Source organism: Mercenaria mercenaria, chromosome 3 (assembly GCF_021730395.1).
Source record: "Mercenaria mercenaria strain notata chromosome 3, MADL_Memer_1, whole genome shotgun sequence".
NCBI classification, from domain to species: domain Eukaryota; kingdom Metazoa; phylum Mollusca; class Bivalvia; order Venerida; family Veneridae; genus Mercenaria; species Mercenaria mercenaria.
The window spans coordinates 85,932,493-85,957,855 of record NC_069363.1 but is presented as its reverse complement, the minus strand read 5'-3'; the positions used below and the strand labels follow the sequence as shown (position 1 = coordinate 85,957,855).

General features: G+C 36.5%; 1 protein-coding gene and 1 long non-coding RNA gene across 7 annotated transcripts; one reads left to right on the top strand and one right to left on the bottom strand.

Moving 5' to 3' along the window:
• Positions 1–808: 808 nt before the first annotated feature.
• On the bottom strand, positions 809–13,019 carry LOC123523374 (uncharacterized). Of its 5 annotated transcripts, XR_008370334.1 has the most exons (10): positions 11,039–13,019; positions 10,520–10,583; positions 9,703–10,363; positions 9,358–9,494; positions 9,109–9,185; positions 8,560–8,697; positions 7,930–8,069; positions 6,651–6,811; positions 5,073–5,216; positions 809–938 (listed from the first exon to the last, which is right to left on the bottom strand). It is a non-coding gene; the product is annotated as an uncharacterized LOC123523374 (long non-coding RNA). The 5 variants fall into 5 exon arrangements; XR_008370333.1 differs by having other exon boundaries at positions 9,703–9,764; positions 10,216–13,019; XR_008370332.1 differs by having other exon boundaries at positions 10,520–13,019.
• Positions 13,020–20,710: 7,691 nt separating this feature from the next.
• Positions 20,711–23,086, top strand: LOC123524189 (uncharacterized). 2 transcript variants are annotated; one of them, XM_045302205.2, is made up of 3 exons: positions 20,711–20,864; positions 21,149–21,306; positions 21,843–23,086. In XM_045302205.2, exons 2-3 carry the CDS (start codon positions 21,190–21,192, stop codon positions 22,908–22,910), a joined length of 1,185 nt encoding a protein of 394 aa, XP_045158140.2. In that variant the 5' UTR covers positions 20,711–20,864; positions 21,149–21,189; the 3' UTR covers positions 22,911–23,086. The 2 variants fall into 2 exon arrangements, with proteins under 2 accessions (XP_045158140.2, XP_045158141.2); XM_045302206.2 differs by having other exon boundaries at positions 20,724–20,946.
• Positions 23,087–25,363: the final 2,277 nt, after the last annotated feature.

The window sequence follows — 25,363 nt, the reverse complement described above, 5'->3', positions numbered from 1 at the left end:
TTAGGCCTGGCACTCCTGTAAGGTTTGGTTGAAATCCGCCCAATTATAATTGAGCCGCGCCATGAGAAAACCAACATAGTGGCTTTGCGACCAGCATGGATCCAGACCAGCCTGCGCATCCGCGCAGTCTGGTCAGGATCCATGCTGTTCGCTAAAGGTTTCTCTAATTCCAGTAGGCTTTAAAAGCGGACAGCATGGATCCATGCTGGTCGCAAAGCCACTATGTTGGTTTTCCCATGGCACGGCTCATATAAGAAAAGCAGCCAATATATATAATTCGACGAACCGTGGGCAACCCTACTGAAAATTAATGAACTGAAATATGCAGATTATATGCGCAAATCACTTTTTTGAAAGTTTGATGTATATATGCATCCGCGCAGTCTGGTCAGGATCCATGCTGTTCGCTAAAGGTTTCTCTAATTCCAGTAGGCTTTAAAAGCGGACAGCATGGATCCTGACCAGACTGCGCGGATGCGCAGGCTGGTCTGGATCCATGCTGGTCGCAAAGCCACTATGTTGGTTTTCCCATGGCACGGCTCATATAAGAAAAGCAGCCAATATATATAATTCGACGAACCGTGGGCAACCCTACTGAAAATTAATGAACTGAAATATGCAGATTATATGCGAAGATCACTTTTCTGAAAGTTTGATGTATATTTGCCTTGTGATGTCAGAGGTGTTGAGATACATGCGTACATACAAACAACCAGACAGACGGATAGCAATAAATCAATATGTCTCCGCACCTCTTCGTGGCGGGAGACATAATTGCTTATAAGAACAAATATCTGAAAGGTGTTACCTTGCCTACATCGGGCTTCCAGCTACTTGAAATAATATATAGCCACCGAAGTGCACGAATGGTGTTTGTTTTCAGCCATTGTTTATGTTTCTACGTCTTTTTAGTACACCAACCACTGTCTTCTCTTTACCTGAAATCGTATATTTAGGCTTTATATAATTATTATTAATAATGAAAAAGCATGGCTGTTGTTTACTGATGTATCAAATGTGTCTTTCTTAAGCGATACACCAGACAACTGTATAACAAACTTTAACCTGCGTGGGGCATTGACTGGGTTGTTAAGTTTGCTAACTTCGAATTACATATGACTGCCTCGCTCAGGTTCGGCGAATCATTCCACTGAGGCAGACATCTATCTGGTTTGCTGAAGGTAGGCGGCCACAATCAAATCTTCATGACATGAACATAATTAGGGAGTTTAATGATTATATCAAATAAACAGATTTCAGAGTGATATCAAGCCACGCAAATAATGCGTTTTACCTCTAGACATATATATGAGTCAATTTCAACTTTCCGTATTTGTAGGTATGTTTATGTCGAAAATAAATGTTTTCAGAACTTTATTTTAATTTGAATAAAGATTTAACTATTTCCATTTTAGATATTTTTCATATAAATGACTTTTTATGATATTTCATTTTTACATTACATATGGTTCCTTATGGTTGTGACAGTTTATTTAAAATGTTCAACTGCTTTTAAAAGTATCCTTTCAACTTAGAGTTTCAGCTTGTATTTGCACACATACAAGGTAAAATTTAAAATACTAACCGGGTTTCGGGCATTCAAGACTTTGTTTTATTTCCCTCTTAGCAGAATAAGATATTTGCTGTAACTCAAATATCAAAATTAATTTTATAAAAGTTTTCATGTTGAATGATATGGAACATAACTATAAATAAAAGATGTTTGTTCCAATAACTACTCTTGTTTATTTATGAAAAAATACGATTACTCAGTGATACACCAAAGACAGTTATGTTACACTAAAGTAACACTGTGTGACACCAAGATCATATATCAACAGATTCAATAAATTCTACAGAATTTTGAAGAGTTCTAATGCTCTGCTACTCTAGTCAAAAATGAATTTACAGAGTTAACTGTCAATCAACTCCAAGTAAAAAAGCATCAAAATAACCATTTGGTAATAGAGAAGAACAAATATGAAAAATTACACTTGATATGGCCGAACACGGTTAAGGCTAATGTTTTGTAAAGATTTTTCAAAGGGCTATATTATATTGTTCACCTTGTCAAGTTTGATATAAATCCATTGATACTTTCAACAGTAAAATTAACAAAGACTTCTACAACTGATGTAACTGAAAAGTCTTAGAACCTGTCATTGGTGACAAACTGACAATAAATATTATATTCTATGCTCGAGTTGTCTTCTTTCTTTCACCATATTATTCTATGCTAGTGGCATACGTGCAGATACATATGAAATTTTCATTTATAAAACAGCTGTATATGCAAAATATCAAATTCATTATTTGATTCTTTATGGATACGGCATGAAGCAAAACTAAATGAGCCGCACCATGGAAAAACCAACATAGTGCATTTGCGACCAGCATAGATCCAGACCAGCCTGCGCATCAGGATCCATGCTGTTCGCAAACGGTTTCTCTTATTGCAATAGGCTTTGAAAGCGAACAGCATGGATCCTGACCAGACTGCGCGGATACGCAGGCTGGTCTGGATCAATGCTGGTCGAAAATGCACTATGTTGGTTTTCTCCTGTGCGGCTCAGATAAGTTTGAACTGCATTTCATATACAAAATATATTAACAAATATATATAAAATTGTAAACAATGAAACTTACGTTATGATATTTCAAGTATTTTGTGTGGTGTAACTCTTATATCCTCGGTACAATGATATGAAAACTGTAAGTAATTAGAGCTATTACTGAAGGTGATGAATGTAAAGTTTGGTGGAACCCCAACCAATGGTATCGGAGAAGAAGCACAGATAAAACTAGAGCTATCTCTGAAGGTGATGATTGTATCCCCCGCCTGCACTGACACTGTACATTGCAATTTGACGCGCACAAGATTGCATAATTATGTGGACTGTATGTATATAGACTCTATGTATATAGTATAGTAACAACAATCAAATTCCAATAACTCTGCGGAATATGTATCTAAAGGAATGTAACATGCACCGTGCACAACTAGGGTTGGTACTGAGCACTTGTGTGAAGTTTCATTAAATTGCGTGCAAGGGTTCAGGAGATTAGGCGCGCAAAAGGTTGCATATTCAGACTCTATGTAAATAACTGTGCAATATTTTTTCTAACATGCCCCATGCACAACTGCTGTTGTTACTGATCACTTGTGTGAAGTTTCGTTTAAATGTATCAAGGGGATGAGAAGATATGGTGCGCACAAGATTGTGTCTACAGACAGACGGACAGACAGACAACCTGAAACAAGTATATCCCCCCCCCTTACAACTTCGTTGTTCGGGGGGTACAACAAACACAAATCAAGGGTCAAATATAAAAAAGATAATCAGAACATGACGGTAATATGCACAACTACACTTGACACTAATCACTCTTGAGGTTGGTGAAATTCAGCCTAATTGTATACATCAAGTAGTCTATTGTAAAATATGACAAATTAAGGCTCTTAACTCTGCTGAAAATCAATACCTGCAACATGCTAATAATATGTATAACTAGGCTTGGCACTGATAACTCCTGTCAGGTTTGGTGGAAATGTTGGCAATCGTGCAAAATATAGAAATTGACGAATAAAGGACCATTAAATCATTTAACCGGAACATGCCGATAATATGCATAAGACTTTACACTGGTCACTACTTTAAAGAAGTGGACAAAACATCGTAAAGTTTGATGAATCAAGGGCCATAACTCCGCTGATAATCAACAAACCAGAAAATGCCGGTGAAAGACACATCTAAACTTGGCAATGATTATTCTTGTGAAGTTTCATGTAAATCCGACCAGTGGTGGCTGAGGTGTTGCGTGGACAAACTTTGTGATAAACAGACGGACGGACAAACTGACAGACAGACGGACAACACTAAGTCAGTACATCTCCCCCACTACGTATGAGAGACACAAATATCTATTGGTTTTGGGCGCGAAAGCAACGGGTGTATGAGGGAATCTAAAATATAATACGAGACATAATTTTGTGTAAGGAATGTAATATTATTTGTGGGAGGTGGGAGGGGGTAGAGTCTGTAATGGATTTGGAGCGGGGTAAGAGGACGTGTGGGTAGGGGTTAGAAGTGGTTGTAACAGGGATACAGGGACTAAGAAATATTATAAGATATAAGTGAAACTGAGAAGCATGCCATAAAACTTTAACCAACACATTTTATTAAATTTGAAATTGAGACGCTTGCCATAGCAATCACTGTTACAATAGTGGACCCCAGAGACCTTGTTATTTCAGGTACCTGACCCTAAACCGAAAAATTCCTATGAAATTGAAGTTGACTGATTTTGAGAAGCTTGCCATATAATACTTATTCTTCGTTTAGTCAACCTAACAAGATCTGTCGGGGGACAGCAACGCTCGACTATTCAACAGCCTTGTCCATTGAATGAATATTTAAGTCGAAAAGTGGGCAAACTTTTGTAAAATGCAAAGTTGAGTTATGGAACCTGTGTACTGCAAGTAAGATCATCTCAGTGAACAAACGTGTGAAGTTTCAATCCATTCCCATAAGTGGTTATTGAGATACCAGCTTACAGATAAAAATTCCCAAAACATTACTCGAAAAATTTGGTGACGTGTCTTTTTGATATGCAATACGCACAAAACATGTACATTTTCATGTATCTATTGGCGACTCAACTTTAGCATAGATTTCGGAGATGCCTGATGGTGTGATAACTAGCAGTTAAACATGTTCATTTACTAACATTTATAAAACAGATATTTGTAACCAGTACTCGCACGTCATCAAAAACCACGGTCCAAGGATTCGAATCGGCGACTCAAGGCTACGAGGCGTCAAATGCTCTACGATCATAACCACACTGTCCCCTCTTTTGCAAGTGTCGGCGGTGACAGCAGACGAGAAAATGCCGGTGATGACAGCAGACGAAACATAGACTAGCTCTCATGAAGTGATATGTCAAAAGCATTACATTATGCATATATCTGTTGTAACGTCAATGCAGTGTTTCAGAAATATTCATTTTCACATCTCAATGCTACGCAGATTAAATACAGTTCAAACCTATAAAACAGTAGTTTTCTTTACCTTAACCAAGCTTTGGACGCCTGTCATCGTGATCTTCATTTTTTTGTTCTTTTTGTACATGGCGAATGAGAATTCTCTGTTACAACCAAGACGACATGTCCACCAAGGCTTCGAAGCCATCTTTTCTTGCCCATCGAAATAGTGCTGAAAATGTAAATGGTACATTTTAAGATTTTTCTGTAGCTATTATAGTTCATTTGATGAAGTACCCACACTTACTTAAAACAGACGCCCTATATTTCAAATCGCATTTAATCTGTAAAGCTTGTGTACGTTATGACAATCAAATTGAAATACATGTATATTTATAACAAGAGCACCGCCTTGCGGGTGCAGACGCTCATCCGATTTTTTTGTCTCTGTATAATATAAATATTGTCCTACCCATGATTTTCTAAGTCCAAAATGGACCATAATTCTTGCAAAAAGCAATGCAGAGTTATGGAACTTGCTGTGCAGAGTCAGCTTTTAATAGCAATAACTGCTCCAAGTTTTAAAGCAATATCTTTGACCGTTAAGTAGAAAAGTTGACCTAAACGCAAAACTTAACCAAGTAATCTGGTATTTCTAAGCCCAAAAGGGGTCATAATTCTTGCAAAAAACAGGAAGGAGTTATCTTTCTTGCTGTACAGAGTCAGCGTTTGTGGGTGTACACGTGTTGCAAGTTTTAAAGCAATAGCTTTGATATATAGTTTAGGAGAAAAAGTTGACCTGAACATAAAACATAACCAAGAAATCTGATATTTTCTAAATCCATAAGGGGCAATAATTCTTGCAAAAAGCAGGACGGAGTTACGTTTCTTGCTGTACAGATTAAGCTATTGATAGTGAACAAGTGTTGCAAGTTTTAAAGCAATAGCTTTGATAGTTTAGGAGAAAAGTTGACCTAAACATAAAACTTAACCAGGCAACTCCGACACAGACGCCGACGCCAACGTCGACGACGATCAAGTGATGACAATTACTCATCATTTTTTTTTCTTCAAAAAATCAGATGAGCTAAAAAGAAAGTATTATCTCGTAGACAACCAATTCCCATACTGACCGAACTGCTATAACCCTTTTAAATCATTTTTTTTACTTCTGATTCTTAACTGCAGCTGCCAAAATTATTGATATGTAAAATTCAGATTAATAACTACATTTAATTTACTACATCAATCTTTTAAGAAATGCCAAAGAACGTAATTGTTAAAAAAATTAATTGGCAGCAAGCATACACAATATACCGGTCGATGTGCATTGAGAGACTGAACACAATTTCTCGAGGTATCCGTCGTTTTGAGCGACCCAAACATAGAAAACATAAGTAAAACGACTGGAGACTTGAATTGATGGAGCGAGCGGTGTTTCACAGCAGTAGTAAATTAATCTGACCCATGTTTACGTAACTCTGATTATATCAATAAAACTAAAGGTGATCGAATTCTGATTCCTTATTCTGGTTTCTAACCAAAAGTTTGTATGCCAACCGGCACATGGCTTAGAATCAACAAATGCACCCTTCATATAAATAAGTAATTGCAACTCGAACTCGTGCTGAGTAAATTGCTATTCAATATTTAATCAGCAGCTTACCTTGTGGAAAATCGTTGAGTGTCAAGTACATTTCTGAGGAAACCAGCAAGGAAGTCCTACATCTCTTGTGACATTGATAGGGTACCAGTAACGAAGTCCTACGCCTCTGGTGACTGACCGGCATCGACAGGATAACAGCTCTGTATTCAAATATTTTCTTCCTGTAAATCAGAATGACAGATTTATTTCCACTAAAATATTGTACTTAACCCTTATCATGCTTGACACGATTTATTCTGCCTTTGCGACCAGTGTAGATCATGATCATCCTGCACATCCGTGCAGTCTGATCAAGATCTGCATTGTTCGCCATTCCGTCAGTATCTTTTTGGTAAGCATCCCTTTTAACAGTTACTGGTACTGTCCAAATTGAAAGTTGGACAAGTTCATTATAGAAATTTAGCAGGGTAAGGGTTAAGTAACATATTGTCAGCCTGCGCCGAAAACCCAGTATACTCATTTTTCAGTCGTTTAGAGTTTAACTATAATGCCACATGTTCTACGAAACTACTAGATATGCTATCCAATCAGAAAGCTGCAAAATTGTCATGTCACAAATTCGTATACATTTATAGAACCTTTTTTGTAGTCCTAAAATATCGTGTTTCATTTTGTGGTTTTTTTTGTGGGTTTTTTTGTTGTTTTTTTTTGTTTCAGTCAGGCTCTGGATCACCAAACAAGAGCAAAAATGGTCACAAAACAATAATTATTTCCCAAAAATAAACTAATTTTCATCGTAGTTATTTAAATATTGGTACATGAATGTTATGCGGAAATCTCGTAGAAGGACATGTCTTCATTTTCTAAATAGAAAACAGCCGTTTATCGCGTATATTTCAACATTTTACGACTATTATGTCATTTTAAAATCTCACATATGTTTCAAAAATTGAAGAAACTAGAACCCTGAGGTGTTTCCGAAAAGTGCAATTGAAAAATGATAAGAAATAGTTTGAATTTCATGAAAAAAAAATGTCTCTCATGAAAAGTTGCGAAAATTAACATACCATAACAAACTTTTCGACGCCGGTCGACGATATGTATATATATAATTCCGATTTAAAATTTTCGCACAGAAAAAAGGAATGTCTTCTGAAAAGGTTTAAAACTGCATCAGCCTTCTATTTCGAGGACTGTAGATTCGAATCCCGTTTCAAGCGGAAAATGGCAACTGAGACAACAAAGCTTTTGCAAACCTAAGAAACAGTTTTAAAAACTTTCTAAAATCACATATAGAGTTAATTCATCTAAGTTGAATGATTTTATAAACTACACTTACTTGTATTTAAGGTACATTATACAACATTATGACCAGCAAGTCCTTCGCGCCGTGTATGATTTTGGAACACTGGATATCTTCGGATAGTTCCGTCTCGTCCCAAATCACGACCTGTATCGGCATTCCCATACCTTAAATTACTTTGAGAAAAACACTTTGTTCTAAATGTTTAAACATGGCCGTCGAAATTTTACCAATATCGTGTGCAATGTTAATTATGATCAAACTATGAATGTTCTAAACTGAGGAAAAAAGAACTGGGAATATAATAGAATTAATGCATATGTAATATTGTTCATCTATTCGCTGTTATGCCTTTAAAGTCATTTTCAATACATTTATAAAGTTTATAAATCTTGAGCAAGAAAGAAATCCAAAAATAAACCATGTAGAAATGTACTCCTTGGCTTGTGCGCGTTTGCTCAGAATTTAGTTATCTGCCATGCGGCCTTTCCTCTTTTTATGTGCGCATCGTCTGTCCAAAGTTGAAGTTGATTATGGCATACATAATAATCGGAAATCACTAAATTTATAGGTAGTTTATAAAACAAATGAAAACGAACGCACAGTTTATAAGATTTGAGTGGGTTGACAAAACTATTTGAATTGATTTTATAGAAAAGTAAATACCTCGTTACGAAGAAGTAAGAAGTCCAAACTGCTCTGTCCACTACACCATTGTGACATCCACACACGCGCATAAAACAGCCATTATTCGCCACCATAGTTGCACCATTCCCTCTTGAGTCCACATGTCTAGGTTGTCTTCTAAGAACATAGATCATAGAAAATGGTTACCTCTTAAAAGGCTATATTCATAAATGAAAACGAACGACAAAACATCACATATTTACTGTATGAAACATTATGGAGAAGACTACGGATGGAAACATACAAAAAAAGACTACTTGGGTGCATCATTTTTAATGGTAGACAGAAACTCGCATTGTCTGGTCTGCATCTTCAATATGCGTGTCTTAATTCTTCAAGATACCAAATACGCTTAAAGTAGAAAAAAGCAACAAAACAAGACAAACACAGGAGCAAAATAGAACATTTGCGCTCGTTTAGCCGATCCGAGATGTCGTCTGCACCTGATATTCGCCGATATGCCTGCAAAGTCATCTTAAATACATTTATAAAGAAAATAGAAAAACTATACTCATTGTAATAACGTACTCCCTAGCTCGTGCACTTTCACTCAAAATCTTGTGATCTGCCATGCGGGATGTCCTCTTTTTCTCTGTGCACACTGTCTGTCCAAAATAGAAGATGATTAGGACGTATAAAATAATCGGAAAACACTAAATTAACATAAAGTTTAAAAAAGAATGAAAATGAATGCACAAAACTTAACTGAAACCTGCATAGTTTATAAAATATAATTGCGTTGATAAACCTTTCTGAATTTTACAGAAGTATAATTACCTCATTACGATGAAGAACAAGGACCAAGCTGTGCTGTTAACTAAACCATTGTGGTATCTACACACGTGCTTGAATGACCTATATCCGCCACCATAGTTGTAGCCCTCGCTGTCGAGTCTGCGTTCCACGGTTATGTTCTAAGGACAAAGATCATGCCTTGCATTTTGTCTAAGTGCTCACCACATTTCTTCAATGGATTATATTTACAATTGAAAAAGAACGATAAAAATATCACATCACATTTATTTTATGAGACATACTGAAAGAAGCTTTTGAGAGAAGCAAACAAAATAGGTCAATATAAGTTGTATTTTACATGCTTTTTCCTGGTAGAGAGAAACTCACATTATATCTGATCAGCGTCTTCACTGTTCGCGTTGCCTTTATTCTTCAAGATCCCCCATACCCTAAAAGCAGAAAAAAAACAAGGAAACAAATAAAAATCAGAGGCAAAAGTAGAACGTTTCTGTGCGTTTAGCAGCGCCAAGATGCCGTCTGCTCCTGATATTCGCCGTCATGCCTGCAAAGTCATATTCAGTACATCAATAAAGTTTATACAGTTTGATCATGAAAGTAGTAGAAAGATAAACCATACTCATTGTAATAATGTACTCCTTAGCACGTGCACTTTCGCTCAAAATCTTGTAATCTGCCATGTGGGCTGTCCTCTTTCTGTGTGCATCGTCTGTCCAAAACAGAAGACGATTAGGACATATATAACAATCGAAAAAACACTAAATTTACAGAAAGTTTATCAAAAATGGAAAATGAATGCACAAAATTTGATCGAAAACTGCATACTTTATAAAATTTGAGTGCGTTGATAAACCTGTTTGAATTTTAAAGAAGTATAAATACCTCGTTACGATGAAGAAAAAGGACCAAGCTGTGCTGTTAACTAAACCATTGTGGCATCTACACACGTGCTTGAATGGCCAATATTCGCCACCAAAGTTGTAGCCCTCGCTCCCGAGTCCGCATTCCACGGTCATGGCTTGCACTTTTTCTAAAAGACCTTACTGATAAATGAAAAAGGACGACGACAAACGTCACTTATATTTAGTGTATGAAACAATATGGAGAAGGCTACGGAGGGAAACATACAAAAACGGTCAATATAAGTTGTATTATACATGTTTTTTCCTGGTAGAGAAAAGCTCACTTTTATGTCCGATCTGCATCTTCACTATTCGCATGTGTCTTTATTCTTCAAGATCCCCGACACCCTTAAAGTAGAAAAAAGCAAGAAAACAGATAGAACGCGGAAGCAAAACAGAATGTTTGCGCGCGTTTAGTCAATCCAAGATGTCGTCTGTACCTGATATTCGCCGTTATGCCTGCAAAGTAATCTTAAATACATTTAAAATTTATATAGTTTGACCAATTAAGAAATACAAAAATAAACCATACTCATACGTGTATTTGCAATAATGTACTCTTTAGCTCATGTGTGTTCCCCCAACCTTCAGTATGCGCGTTCCAGTCGTCTGTCCGATATAGAACATGATTAGGACATACATAATAATCGGACAAAACGCAAACTTTATAGAAAAGTTATCAAAAAAAAAGAAAATGAATGCACAAAGCTTAATCAAAAGATGCACATTTCAAAATATTTGCGTACGTTGACAAAACACTTAGTAATACTTGAATTTATTTTGCAAAAAATAAAACTAAATACCTCATTAGAAAGAAGTACCAAGCTACAATGTCCACTAAATTAACTGTTACAAGCACACACGTGCTGGAATGGCCAATATCCGCCACCATAGGTGTACCACTCACTCTTAAGTCCGCATTCCAAGGTTGTCTTCTAAGGACATTGATCATGATTGACATCTTCTTTATCTAAGAAGTCATCTCTTTTCTTTATTATACTATACTGATAAATGAAATAGAACGACAAACATATGAGCCGCGCCATGGGAAAACCTATAGCAATTAGAGAAACCATTAGCGAACAGCATGGATCCTGACCAGACTGCGCAGGCTGGTCTGGATCCATGCTGGTCGGAACCGCACTATGTTGGTTTTCTCATGGCGCGGCTCATATCACATCATATTCACTGTACGAAACACACTGGGGAAAGCTTTAGAAGAGAGGCATACAAAATAGGATAATGTCAAATTAAAGAATCATACAAGTTTTTACCTGCAGACAGTTTTTGAGAGAAGCAAACAAAATAGTTCAATTAAGTTGTATTACACATGCTTTTTCCTGGTAGAGAGAAACTCGCATTACGTCTGGTCTGCATCTTCAATATTTGCGCGTGTCTTTATTCTTCAAGATCCTCGACACCCTTTAAGAAGAAAAACATAACAAAAATGAATCACTAAACAAAACGTACCATATACATATATCTCAACAAAACATATCAAATAATCCAACAAAATGCACCAAATATTCCAACATCGTCTCTGGGCTGCAGATTCAAAATTCGCACGTGTCTTTACTCCTCAAGATAAAAAACCTGAAAGTGGAAAAGGCAACAAAACAAAACGAATAAAAAGCCGAAGTAACATAGAAAGTTTGCGTGTTTTTATCCAATCCCAGATGAAGTCTGCCCCAGATGTCTGTCTAACTGCTTCATCCCTGCCGAATAGAAACAAACAATACTTAGATTAACATGTTAATGTATATAAATTATAAATGCAGAAATAAACTCACCTTGTGCATGATATTTCAGAACGTAACAGAATTCTTGATACTTCCCATAAAACGCACCAAATAACCCAATACAACGCACCAAATAAATACACATGCACATCAAATATCCAAACAAAACTCACCAAATACCAAACAAAACGCATCAAATAACCCAAAAAAACGCATCAAATATTCAAACAAAACGCACAAAAAACAAACAAACAAAACGCACCAAATTATCAAACAAAACGCCTCAAATAACCTTTTTTGACGAAACAACACATACCATCGTATATAAAACCAAAAATGACCACACTGAAAGCTCAAACCACCACTATTGCAAACAACACCTTGTCAAAACGAAAAAAAAAACACCAAACACACAGACAAGATAATTATGAACGCCTGTTATCCGTTTATATCATTAACTAGATGTACGTTTCCAAAGTTACCCTGTATATAGTGTAGATATAGTGCATAAAGGCATGTGTAAGAACATAAACATATAGTTATAATGGTGTTGCCTTAAGAAAGTCTGTAAAAATAAGATAAGAAAACATAAAAACCGTCATCTATACTTTCTGTGTGGTCTTTGTCTTTGCCAACAAGATTACCTAGAAAATAAACAAGAAGAAATAATATTTTTGTTAAATGCCAAGGTTATCAAAACATTTTACAAGACCTATGTACTATGTTTGAGACGTTGACCATCAGTAGAATACTTTTCAAATGAAAGAATAAACTTAGTCTAAGACCAGGAAATTATTATCATTTCTCTAAGAAAAAATGTTTTTGACTCAAATAGAAAAACGTTAAAAGGAAGCTTGTTCCTTTTTCAACGTTACTCTAGTGGCCAGTCTGTAATCTTTAAAATTACATCGTTCAAAAGAAGTGTCATTCTATGTAAACAATATGGTAACATTATGTACAACATTGCTTCTTTTATGTTCAATTTTACCTTGACATGTTGTGATGCTTTATGGATATTTGGTTGTCGTTGTCATCAGCGTCGCAGTCGTCGTTATCATCATCATCATCATCATTATCATCATCATCACCAACACCATACGTTCTAAGCAATTTGCACCATGATTATGTTCAACACCTGAAAATAACAACAAGAGCTGTCGGATGACAGCGCGCTCGACTATTCGAAGAATTGATTGAAGAATGTGGTCAAAATATTTCCATAGATTTTCAGACAAAAGAAAAAATGGATTAAACAAATTATGTTCCTGTATTTGCGGATTTCGATTAGTCTTGCACTAAATGGCAATTTGTGACCATGATGGCAAATATGTTAAGTTATATGTTAGGCAAAATATGGACTTGTATGAAAAAATTAACTAATTTCCAAGTCCAAAAATGGCCATAATTCAATCAAAATAGTTGACAGAGTTATGTACTCTTGCATACAGATGGAAATCATGTCGATAAACTAGTGATAAAAGTTTCAAAGCCACAGTTCAAATAGTTTTGACAAAACGCTGACTTGTAAGAAAAACTGAACATATATCAAAGTCCAAAAATGGCCATAATTCAGCCAAAATAGTTGTCAGAGTTATGTACTCTTGCCTACAGATGGAAATCATAATGATAAACAAGTGTTTAAAGTTTAAAAGCCATTATGTCAAAATAGTTTTGACAAAACATGGACATATACAAAACAGAACCAATTTCCAAGTTCAAAAAGGGCCATAATTCAGCCAAAAAAAGATGACAGAGTTATGTACTTTTGCCTATTGATAGAGACTATTATACTGAACAAGTTATAAAAGTTTCAAAGCCATATGTCAAACACTTTACACAAAATATAAACTGGTACGAAAAACTTAATCAATATTTCTAAGTCAAAAGGGGCCATAATTCAGCCAAAATGCTTGATGGAGTTATGTACTCTTGCCTACAACTGGACATGGTGATGGTAAACAAGTGTTGAAAGTTTCAAAGCTTTATCTCAAAAGACTTTGTCAATATGTAGACTGGTACGAAAAACTTAACCAAGATTTCTAAGTCAAAAGGGGCAATAATTCAACCAAAATGCTTGATGGAGTTATGTACTCTTGCCTACAACTGGACATGGTGATGGTAAACAAGTGTTGAAATTTCAAAGCTTTATCTCAAAAGACTTTGTCAAAATATGAACTGGTACGAAAAACTTAACCAAGATTTCTAAATCAAAAGGGGCCATAATTCAGTCAAAATACTTGATAGAGTTATGTACACTTGCCTATAACTGGACATGGTGATGGTAAACAAGTGTTGAAAGTTTCAAAGCTTTATCTCAAAAGACTTTGCCAAAATGTGGACTGGTACAAAAAAACTTTACCAGGATGTGACGCCGACGCCGACGCCGTGGTGAGTAGGATAGCTCTACTTATTCTTCGAATAGTCGAGCTAAAAATCATACTAACATAATTCTGTTAGTCATAACCATCATATTACGATGCGCAATAGCAAAGATATTACGGGAAATGATAGAAGGTAGAAGGCAAAGCACAGAGGTGTAAGACAGAGAATACAGAAGTATAGCAAGTTGGCCAGTATGACCTTGTCTGCTTGTGCGACGTTAACAGGGACAAGTCCCTTCCGGCCCAGCTGGAAAGTCTCGCCATTTGAGATAGAGCAACTGGATGAAATCGTCCTCCCACTGCTCTACCTCATCACCCCAGGAAAACTCCATTTTGAAAGATGCCAAATGTCCGCGACTGATAAAGAGTTTTACGCGGACTGAAGAAGCTGTATATGAATTGATCAGAAGATTGAGAGTATCGTTAAATTGATCAACTGGAGGAACTTTGGACTTCTATGTACTTTACCCTAGTAATAGCAATAACTACAAAAAAACAGAACTAAATTTCTCATGATTTATTTTACCTTTCTGCTTTTTATGTGACGTAGGCTATGAAATGTATGATGAGGTTTTCGTGTAAAATAATGCAGCGTCCTATAGAATTGTTATAGCAATACTTACATTTTATTTTTATGTTGTTATCACATGAGTAGATATATTTGGAACTTAGCTCGATCAGATAAACAATGTTTCATTTTCAGTAAGTATTGCACAGGTGGTAAAAGGATGGGCTCCAATATTTATAATACAATTTTACATTTTTCACTTGTTCAAAAATTTCAACAAGTGAAAACGGATATCTATTTCTTTCGATCGTGTAAGACTTTTTGTATACATTTACGAATTAACACCATATTTTTCTTAAGATGATGAAAACATACTTTTATACCGCGATTTAGCTAATATACGCTGATATAGAGGAATTAGGTCAATGAGGAGATTGATCCACGCTCCCGTGCATAAGATGAACAAGTCACAAACTAAATACATACAGCTGAAAAGGAAAAAAAACACACACTGCTACCCCCATTCCCTCCCATATACACCTCAGATCCTGAATATGGTGCTACCTGTGTCAAAAATGCAGTTGATAAAATTGTTTTAGAGAGCCATTATCTTTTCATTCGTACACATATACCAGTTCAAAATCAAAATAGAGAAGGCTGGTTGCAAATTATTATCATTATACTCATTCTCCGTCTGGCAGTCGATGCCACTGAACAACTCGCAGTAGGTAACACAAAATAAATTATTTGCAAAAGAATGAATAGAGCTATGTAAAGAGAAGAACGATTGAAATAGAAAATAATGTAAAAATAAAGAAGGACAGAAAAAAAGACAGAAAATACATACGTACCTTGTAGACGCCATCGTTTCCGCTCAAAACCAACACTAAAACTGATTATGTAGTCATGGAAATCACGTGCTAAGCGAACTAAGCATGACCAGTGCCCCGGGCCTAACGTGTTGATTTATTCACAATAGGCGAATGAATGGTGCAAGGTCATGTAGAGCATGTTTGTTCGAGTTCATTGTAGTTACGGGTCATTGCATCGCACCGCTTTGTAGGTAACGATTTGACCAAAGTGGCCCAGCTTATTCGATTTTATTCATTACTTTTTGCGGAGGAAGTTGATACAACTCCAGGTTTTGTCGATTAAGCACGAAGATGACCAGTATCTATGGGTATGAAATTAAGTTTGGCATACATGAAGTTGGCAGATTTTAGGCCTAGGTCAAGATCAGCAGCTTTCCCACAGGTTTTACTTTTTTCTGTATTATCTTTTTCATGCCTCATTTTTTAATTTCTTAATTGTATCTTATAGTTTTAGTTTAGTTTCCCTAGTATTAGTATGCATGTGCTTTTAAAAGCCTATAATTAATAATGTGCTCCTCTATTAGTTTGTGTTAGTTCAGTTAATTTTATGTAAATATGTACTGAAAATTGTTGTGTTTTTTATGTTTTAACTTGCTTGCTTCTTTTTTCCTCTTCTGGTGTAGCTTCAGCGCCTGTGGAGTGGCCGTACCGCTGGCGAAGCCAGTCGATGTAAAAATCATATGAATGTGATATAGGGTAGATGACAGGTGTTGGTGTGGTGAAGTGTATGACCCCTCCAGGCCCTTTTCCCAAATCTACACCTTTCTTTCGGTAGTTTTGGGGACACTTACTTTGATAGGGTTTTTGGCTTACACTTGCCACAATACCCATATGTCATCTACTTATTTGTAATAAACTGAGTTTTACTTTGCTTATTTTGTATCCCTTTTTTCTGTTTGTTTGTTTGTTTTGGGCTTAACGCCGTTTTTCAACAGTATTTCAGTCATGTAACGTCGGGCAGTTAACCTAACCAGTGTTCCTGGATTCTGTACCAGTACAAACCTGTTCTCCGCAAGTAACTGCCAACTTCCCCACATGAACCAGAGGTGGAGGACTAATGATTTCAGACACAAAGTCGTTTATCAAATAGTCACGGAGAACATACGCCCCGCCCGAGGATCGAACTCACGACCCCGCGATCCGTTTTCTGCATGTATGATTAATCTTAATTTGCTTCGAAGGGGAGTAACAAAGTCAGTAATGTATATGTGCTGTTACAGGGTTACTTCCCTTGCTCTTTTATGACCGTGCTTTTCCTTTACAGCTGTTTTTGTTATTACTATATCATTTGTTTGTCGGGAAATAGCTTTAAGCTAATGTTGATTGTTAAATTCATATCCGACGTTAGATAAAGTTTCTTGTATCTTGTATCTTGTAAGTTTGATAATCAGTCAGCTTTGTCACTGGTCAGATTCAAGATCAAGCTAAAAAATCAACCAGTCATCCACTAGAGTCTGAGACGGGTCGCTAATCTGAGCTTTAGTATAGTTTATAACCTTGGATACTGTAGTTGCACATAAGTATGGAATGGGGAATAGGCCTACTTCAGTCGAGTTCGGCCTCAAAAGACTTCCTAATCAAAAGTATGACCTTCAAAGAAATATTTAGATGATAAAGAGAAAACGACATACTGCACGTAACTGTCATGTTTGTTTTTCCATAAACACAGTCGAAGAAAGTTTGAAATTTGAGAACGCTATAAAGTAGATAAATTGCTAGCAAGTTTGAAATAATTACAACTAAAAAACTATTTTTATTTATAATTTCAAGAGAACGTTAGTAAAAGACTACTCTTTCAGCAGTTACATTGTTATACCATGGTAGCGTACTGGTAGCCTACTGGTACCAGCAGAGTGATTTGTAGTTAGTCACTTTCCTATGTCCTACAACAACAGGCATAATAAATGCGACATACGTTTTAAAACTCCTATGTAGCACGTAACTCCTATATACATAAGAAATAAAAACTATGTAGGACATACTAACTCTTACATATGACAAGTACCGTTAAGTATGTAAGAGCTAGTTACTCGAAGGCAGTACTTTTTATGTACCGTGTAGAAGTTAATATGAGCCGTGCCATGAGAAAACCAACATAGTGGGTGTGCGACCAGCATGGATCCAGACCAGCCTGCGCATCCGCGCAGTCTGGTCAGGATCCATGCTGTTCGCTAACAGTTTCTCCAATTCCAATAGGCTTTAAAAGCGAACAGCATGGAGCCTGACCAGACTGCGCGGATGCGCAGGCTGGTCTGGATCCATGCTGGTCGCAAACCCACTATGTTGGTTTTCCCATGGCACGGCTCATATGTCCTACGAAGGAATAAATAAGTCCTACATAGGAGTTAGTAAGTCGTAGATAGCATTTTGACGACATCGAAACGCTGTCGTAGTTTGTAATAAAATGGAACAACTAACGGTATGTCTGAATTACTTCAGGACGTATCTCCTAGATCAAAACACTATAGTGGCTTGTCTCTACTTTCTCGTACTACTTTGAATGTGCCCCGCAACAACAAAAAAACGTCGTTCTTACGTAATGAGTGGTGGGCCACCAACACAACACAATTAAAAACAAAACGACACAGTAGTTTGACGCTATATGGCGTTGTTTCCTTGAGCAGGGAAAGAAAATCTCGCGCTTATACATCAAAATGCTTGTCATACTGGCGGAGGCTCCACACCTTTCCAAGTAGATGGACGAAATATTCCATGGCGGAGGCGCCTTACATTTTCCAAGTAGATAGGCGAAATTACTGCATGCGTTAAATGCTTGCACGTTCTTGAAACACCTGATATAAATTTAATGAAGATTTCAGGTTGCTAGCATTTTCACTTTGCAGGAGCCGAAACGGGACATGCGGTCTCCTCCCACAGAAAAAAAGCCCGAAGAGGCTAAATCAACACTTGTAATATCAAACATTCAAACACCTTCCGGTTGGGGGACATAGATTCTGTGACTTTTGTGTCTGTTTTAAAACGTCTGTATCGTTTTCAAGAAACTATTCCAATAAAAATGTCTGACAAAATTATACAAAATAATGCATTTCGAACAATAGTGAGAGTTACCTTATTCACCTTTGCGTCGGTGTTGTTGTCGGCGTCACTCCTTGGTTAGAGTTATGCGTGCAAGATCATATCTCAGCATCCATTGCAACTGTACACAAAACTGCCTAGTCTTTAATCTACTGAAAGTGGGCTTCCATGACGGCGCTGACTTTAAATCACTTGCCCTTCTCCGATGTGGGTTCGAGCCTTATTCGGGGCGTTGAAGTCTTCCTGGAAACCATCCATCTGGCTGACTGAAGGTCGATGAATTTACCCAGGTACCCGTCCGTGATAACTTAATGCATGGAGGCGCATCTGGAATTTTCGAGTGTAGTACAAAATTCCCTGCGGACAAAACCCCCTTCGCTTATTTTGCATAGGCGGACAAAACCCACTTCATCGTTTTTACAAGGAGGACAAAATCCCCTTCGCTGAATTTTACAAGGAGGAAAAACCCCTTTGCTTTTTTTTCACAAGGAGGACAAAGAAAATGCGAAGCGGGTTTTGTCCGCCTTGTAAAATTCAGCGAAGTGGGTTTTGTCCTCCTTGTAAAAAAGAAGGTGTGTTTTGTCCGCCTATGCAAAAATGATTACAGGGGGTTTTGTCCGCATGGGGATTTTGTCCGGATCCCGGAATTTTCCTCCCACCATCGAAGCTAGAAAGGCGCCATATGACCTCAAAATGTGTTGGTGCAACGTAAAACCCAACAAAAATATGCTGATAAATCTTGATTGAATTTCATTCAAATTAGGGATCCTTTTTATTTAGGAAATTTGGTATAAGTTTTGTGTGCAGCTACTTGTCAATCTATATCTTAGTAACAACTACATGTATTAGATTGAAACTCCACATAATGCTTCTCAGTAAATGATCAGGTTAGATATTAAATTCTTGGTTAGATTTTTTGCACGGCCCTTTTATGACTTAAACAAAGTCGATTTTTTTTTTTAAATGTACAACCGGAGTGACTTGACAAGGTGCGCACTATAAGTAGTTAGCCAGGGCGTCATAGATTGACGTTAGCGTCGAATCACGGATTCTTGTTTTCTCTCTCGACCTTTCGCTGTCTTTTGGCAATTCTGGTTTATATGTGAATCGTTTTTACCACACAGACGACCGAACATTGTTGTAACGTCTGATTCATTAGTTTATAAATTACGGCTGGTGATGGCCAACATTTCTACATAACTTAACAACTGTCTGATTAGCTGTGCAAGCTGATGAAAATATTGCACGTGTTATAAACAGCAATACTCACTTAGTTTAAACGTTGTTTACTTTCGCCTCCGACGTCCGAATTACGTAATACTTTTGGTGCATGTCACTTTCATATTTTGCTGCACTCATGCGTATTTTCATGTAACCAGTGTGAATATAAGAGGTCGAATTCAAATAATGACATGAAAAAGCGACTGCGCCGGTTAAGCGTAGCTATGGTAATTAAAACGTTATACGCGCTTCGCCTATCAGTAAAAATGTTGCAAAATATGTGTGACAAAATTGCACAAAGATTGCGAGTTATAATCATATGTTTCACAATGCACTATATACAACAGGCGGCTTTTGACAGCGAAAGTCTAGGTTATTTTTAACAGCCCTCGTATGTATCTACATTTGAGCCGCACTATGAGAAAACCAACATAGTGCGTTTGCGACCAGCATGGATCCAGACCAGCCTGCTCATCCGCGTAGTCTGGTCAGGATCCATGCTGTTCGCTAACGGTTTCTCTTATTGCAATAGGCTTTGAAAGCGAACTGCATGGATCCTGACCAGACTGAGCGGATGCGCAGGCTGGTTGGATCCATGCTGGTCGCAAATGCACTATGTTGGTTTTCTCATGGTGCGGCTCATTTAATAAGTCAGATGATCATTAGACAACTGTTTTCTCCTTGACCCAGGCTCAATGAGTCTATTTAAAAAAAACGAATACTTTCGTTTTATTTAACAAGTATATTTCCACTTAAAACTGAAAGAATAGAACAGTAAACACAAGTGTTACACTTGGAAGTGTAGATACATGCAATACTCGGAGTGCCAAATAATAAATATTTTACTGCGTTACGAAGCAAAGGTGAAAAAGGTACTTCAGGATATTATCTAAAAATAGACAACGCTACTTTTTCTGTCGATTAGATTTGTATGTAGTACAAGAGGATACAACGGTACTTATATTTAAATTCATCAACAACATTAAGTGAAAGCAATTGTTTTTATCTTACAAAAATTAGTTGAAATAGATAGACTCTGATGTTCCATCATATTATTTAGATCTGATGCTTCCGTCACGTGATATATTTCCTTTGTATTTTCGTACTTTTCTATTTTCCCTTGTATGTAAAGATAGCATGCTATATTTTCACTTAGAATGTGTTGCTTTTGAGTTACAACAAAGCCGAAAAACAACGATGACGAAGACACATGTACATATATTTATTCTACACCTATGTGTGGCATTTACATTCAGTGGGCGATTCGAGCGGGTAGAAAATAGGTTAAAGGCAATTCAGACACTTTTGTTTCAGGTAGGTTACAGGCGTTTGATGTCTTTTGGTGCTTAATATGTATATAATTTTTGATACCAATGAATTTCCAGTATTTTCAAAAATAAATATGCAAATGAGCCGCGCCATGTGAAAACCAACATAGTGCGTTTGCGACCAGCATGGATCCAGACCAGTCTGCGCGTCCGCGCAGTCTGGTCAGGATTCATACACTTCGCTTTCAAAGCAGATTGCAATTAGAGAAACCGTTAGCGAACAGCATGGATCCTGACCGGACTGCGCGGATGCGCAGGCTGTTCTGGATCCATGCTGGTCGCAAAGCCACTATGTTGGTTTTCTCATGGTGCGGCTCAAATATGCATTTACGCAACAAAAGCAAAATGATAGCTCTCGAGATTTTTTTAATTCTAGTATACTGGAAACCCGATTAACTAAAATGGTACATTTATGAAATTAAGTTCACAATTTGAGTATATCTCGATAACTGGTTTAAGGTACTGTCAGTTAAAGTCAAATAAGGAGATTTTAAAACTATGTTCTTTATTTGACATTTACAGGACATACAAGGTGTAATAGATGGCATAGATAAGAACTCTCAAAAAATCGAAAATCTACAAGAAAGTGTAGATAAAAACACTTTAAAGATGGACAGTCTACAAGAAAGTGTGGATAAGAACACTTTGAAGATGGACAGTCTGACTGAACTTATCAATAAAACATTATCATTGGTTACACATATTACGGCACCAATAACAAAATCTAAATACGATGTTGAACCACACAAGAAAATTGAAAACAATCAAGAACACAACTCTACGCCTGCCAATCTGGATGTAAAAAGACTGCAACGAGCTTTCCAAGAGCATAAAATGTATTCGTTATCATTGCAAGTAAACATATTGACCCAATTTGAAAAGACTATTCAAGACAACAAAGATGCTTTTAGAAATATTTCTGAAAATCTTGTTAACATTAAATCTCAAATGAAAATTGAGTTAGATGATATTCGATCGCACATTGACAATATAGCGCTGGTGATACCCGACGAACGTGTTAATGTAGCACCGACAAGTTTATCGTCTGCTGATTGTGATAACATTCTCGTGCAGACTGGGGAAATATTAAGAGAAGTAAACAGAAGTCGATATATAATATCAGACAGGTTATCGGCCTTAAAGATACCGAAAGGTCGGTTGGATACATCAGACCAGACTGTTGCAAAATGTTTTAAAATAGAAAATAATGCAGAAAAGGGTGTGTCGAATGTGAACGATCATAAATGTATTGATAAAAATGCAAAACCGGGTGGAAAATTTAATTACCATTGCGACAATAAAAATATACGGCTAGGTGATGCATTTGTCACAGAAGTCGCAGTGGAAGGGCGTGTTGAGGTGCGATATAATAATCATTGGGGTACAGTTTGTAGGTCGGGTTTTGATCATGGTGACGCTGATTTAACATGCAAGTTATTAGGTTTTGCACGAGGGGTCGAGAGGACTACAATTCGCGGAGGTTCTGGTCAAGTATGGCTTTCTGTCGTAGATTGTAAAGGATATGAAACGGATCTGTTTGATTGTGTCAGCCCTATAGAAATAGGTGCTAATGACGTGGCCATAATATAGACGCCGCAGTAAGATGTTTTTGGTTGGCTTGATATGACCTAGTAAGAAAATGCACTACACACAAGACCGGACGATTTTAAATGTCTGAATGACCAAGACACACCTTTTATTCGTAATATTCAGACCTAGCAAAGTTTTGTGAATTGTGAAAACAAAATAAATCATATCTCAATGTATTTTTTCTTCTTTGTACGTTAAACGTATGACATATAATGAGTAAAAGGCACAGGGAAGGTTATTTAAGAAATAATATATGTAGATCTATATTCAAAATAGTGATATGTCATTGAATAAAATCATTACAATTTGTTATCTTTGCAAGAGGTAAGATCTTGCTGTATTAAGGTATCCGATCCACAAATAGGTAAATTTTGATGTTGGCGACCCTATGTTTCTTTGGTATCATTTTGTGTCTGCTGAACAAGAATCAGTAAATAGAATGACTATAGATAATATGCAAAATCACAACAGACATTTTTTTGACTGCGAAATGAATTTATATTGAAGTAACATTGAAGTCTATAAAGTAAAAAATTGAAATTCTATAACTTTATTTTTGTAATGTAATTTATATTTTCTTTTTCAGTAGTCAATACACGTTCAGTTAGTTTAAACAGATCATGTACATGGAGTCATACAATAACATTTACAATAAAAATAATGTAAGGGATCTGAAAACAAGCTTTCACTGAAAACTTATATTGATTCATTTTCTTGGCAGTAAAACATATTGTAAGGATAAAGTGTAATAAAAGTATGGTTTTTGTCTAGTTATTGGTTTGTTTAAACCTTTTTTATAGTAGTATGAACATTTTTAAATTAGTTAAAAATGCTGCTTAGTACTAAGAATGTGCGGCATGTGGCCAGTTCGCGCCAATGGTCGCCCGCACGCATCGGTGTGCCGGTCACTAGGATCGCTTCGAGGCAACGATGTCTTGCTGCACTTTAGCGAAGATAGATATATATTCTGAGTCGTAGTTAGGTGTTCATTGCCAAACAGTAAGATATTAATGGTGGGTGCAGAGGGTAATTCATTTAAGAGCAATTGTCTTTCTGGTATATATAAATCGGACATGATAAAAGGAATGATTTGTTGTTTGTACTTCACCGCATGTACAATAAGGACAATTTGATATTGATTTACGATAAAGGTAATAATTTAGGGAACTACGGCCTAGACGGAGACGAGTATGTAGTATTTGACCAATCCTACTTCCTGATAGGTAATGCGGCGGGGGTTTGGATACGTTGCTATTTAAGCGTTTCTTAAATATTGCTAAAGAAGTACTTGCTTTGATTTCTTCTGACAGCGCATCAACACTTTCAGTTGATTCTGAAATTATATGAGCTTACCAGGCATCAATATTTGATATATTTTTACAGCACTGTTAAACATGTTATATAAAACTTGTTTTTTTATTGACCGGACACCTAAACGCTTATCTACCTTATTCATGAATGAAACCAATGTTTTAACCTATAGCTGAGTACCTACGAGTTAGCAGAGCATGAAAATAAAGTTACTTCTAGTCTGAGATGATCACCTCGAAATTCACAGATTATTTATATGTAATATCTTGAATAATTAAAAATTACTTATCGTATGATTTCACAAGTCAAACTTACTTTGTTGAGAAAAATTGGTTATGTAACTAATAAACTGTTAAAGATATACCGTTAGAAATGTTTCCCTACTGTACTGGGGATAACTGTATTATACTGTATTATATACTGAGGATAGTTTTCACTTTTACACGTGTTTACTTAAGGTAGCCTGTGAGAAGAGGACAAACATCCAGTATTCTGATTAATAGTAACACTGTTTATGTATAGTAGTCGCAACTTGACCGCGATGGTTGACCTTAGGCTGATTATTCATATCGATTATTTCATTATAGAAATCAAGGATGCTTAGGTTAGCCGTGTATATTTATATGGAATTAGTTTGTATACAGTGCAGTATCAAAGTATATATACTTACATTTGATCAGTTAAACCTTCAAATACACTAATTTGTATTTACACAAATTTATATTTCATTTTTCTCGTGCAGCTCGTGTTTTACGTACACTCCTTTCAATAATAGGTTGTGCCTCATTATGTATTATAATGCAAAGGTCAACCATCGGGGTCAAGTTGCGTTCACTATACAATGTATGTCTATTTCGAGCCTTTTCATTTTCTCCAGTCTTTTGATTTATTTCTCATACGTACGTCTGTCACTAGCGTCCGAATTGTGTTTAAGTTAATTGTTTGCAACCCTTTTGTTTACGTTTGGTTGTTGCAAGACTTATTACATTTGACATTGGTACACACAAATGATTTTTACTTCAGATAAAATACTTATTTTTGGAAAACAAGCTGATTGAAATTTGTTCTCCCAACTAAATATTTAAAAAGCGTTGCACCGGTTTGCTAGCTACCTTCTGCACAATAGTTTTGGTTCTTTATAA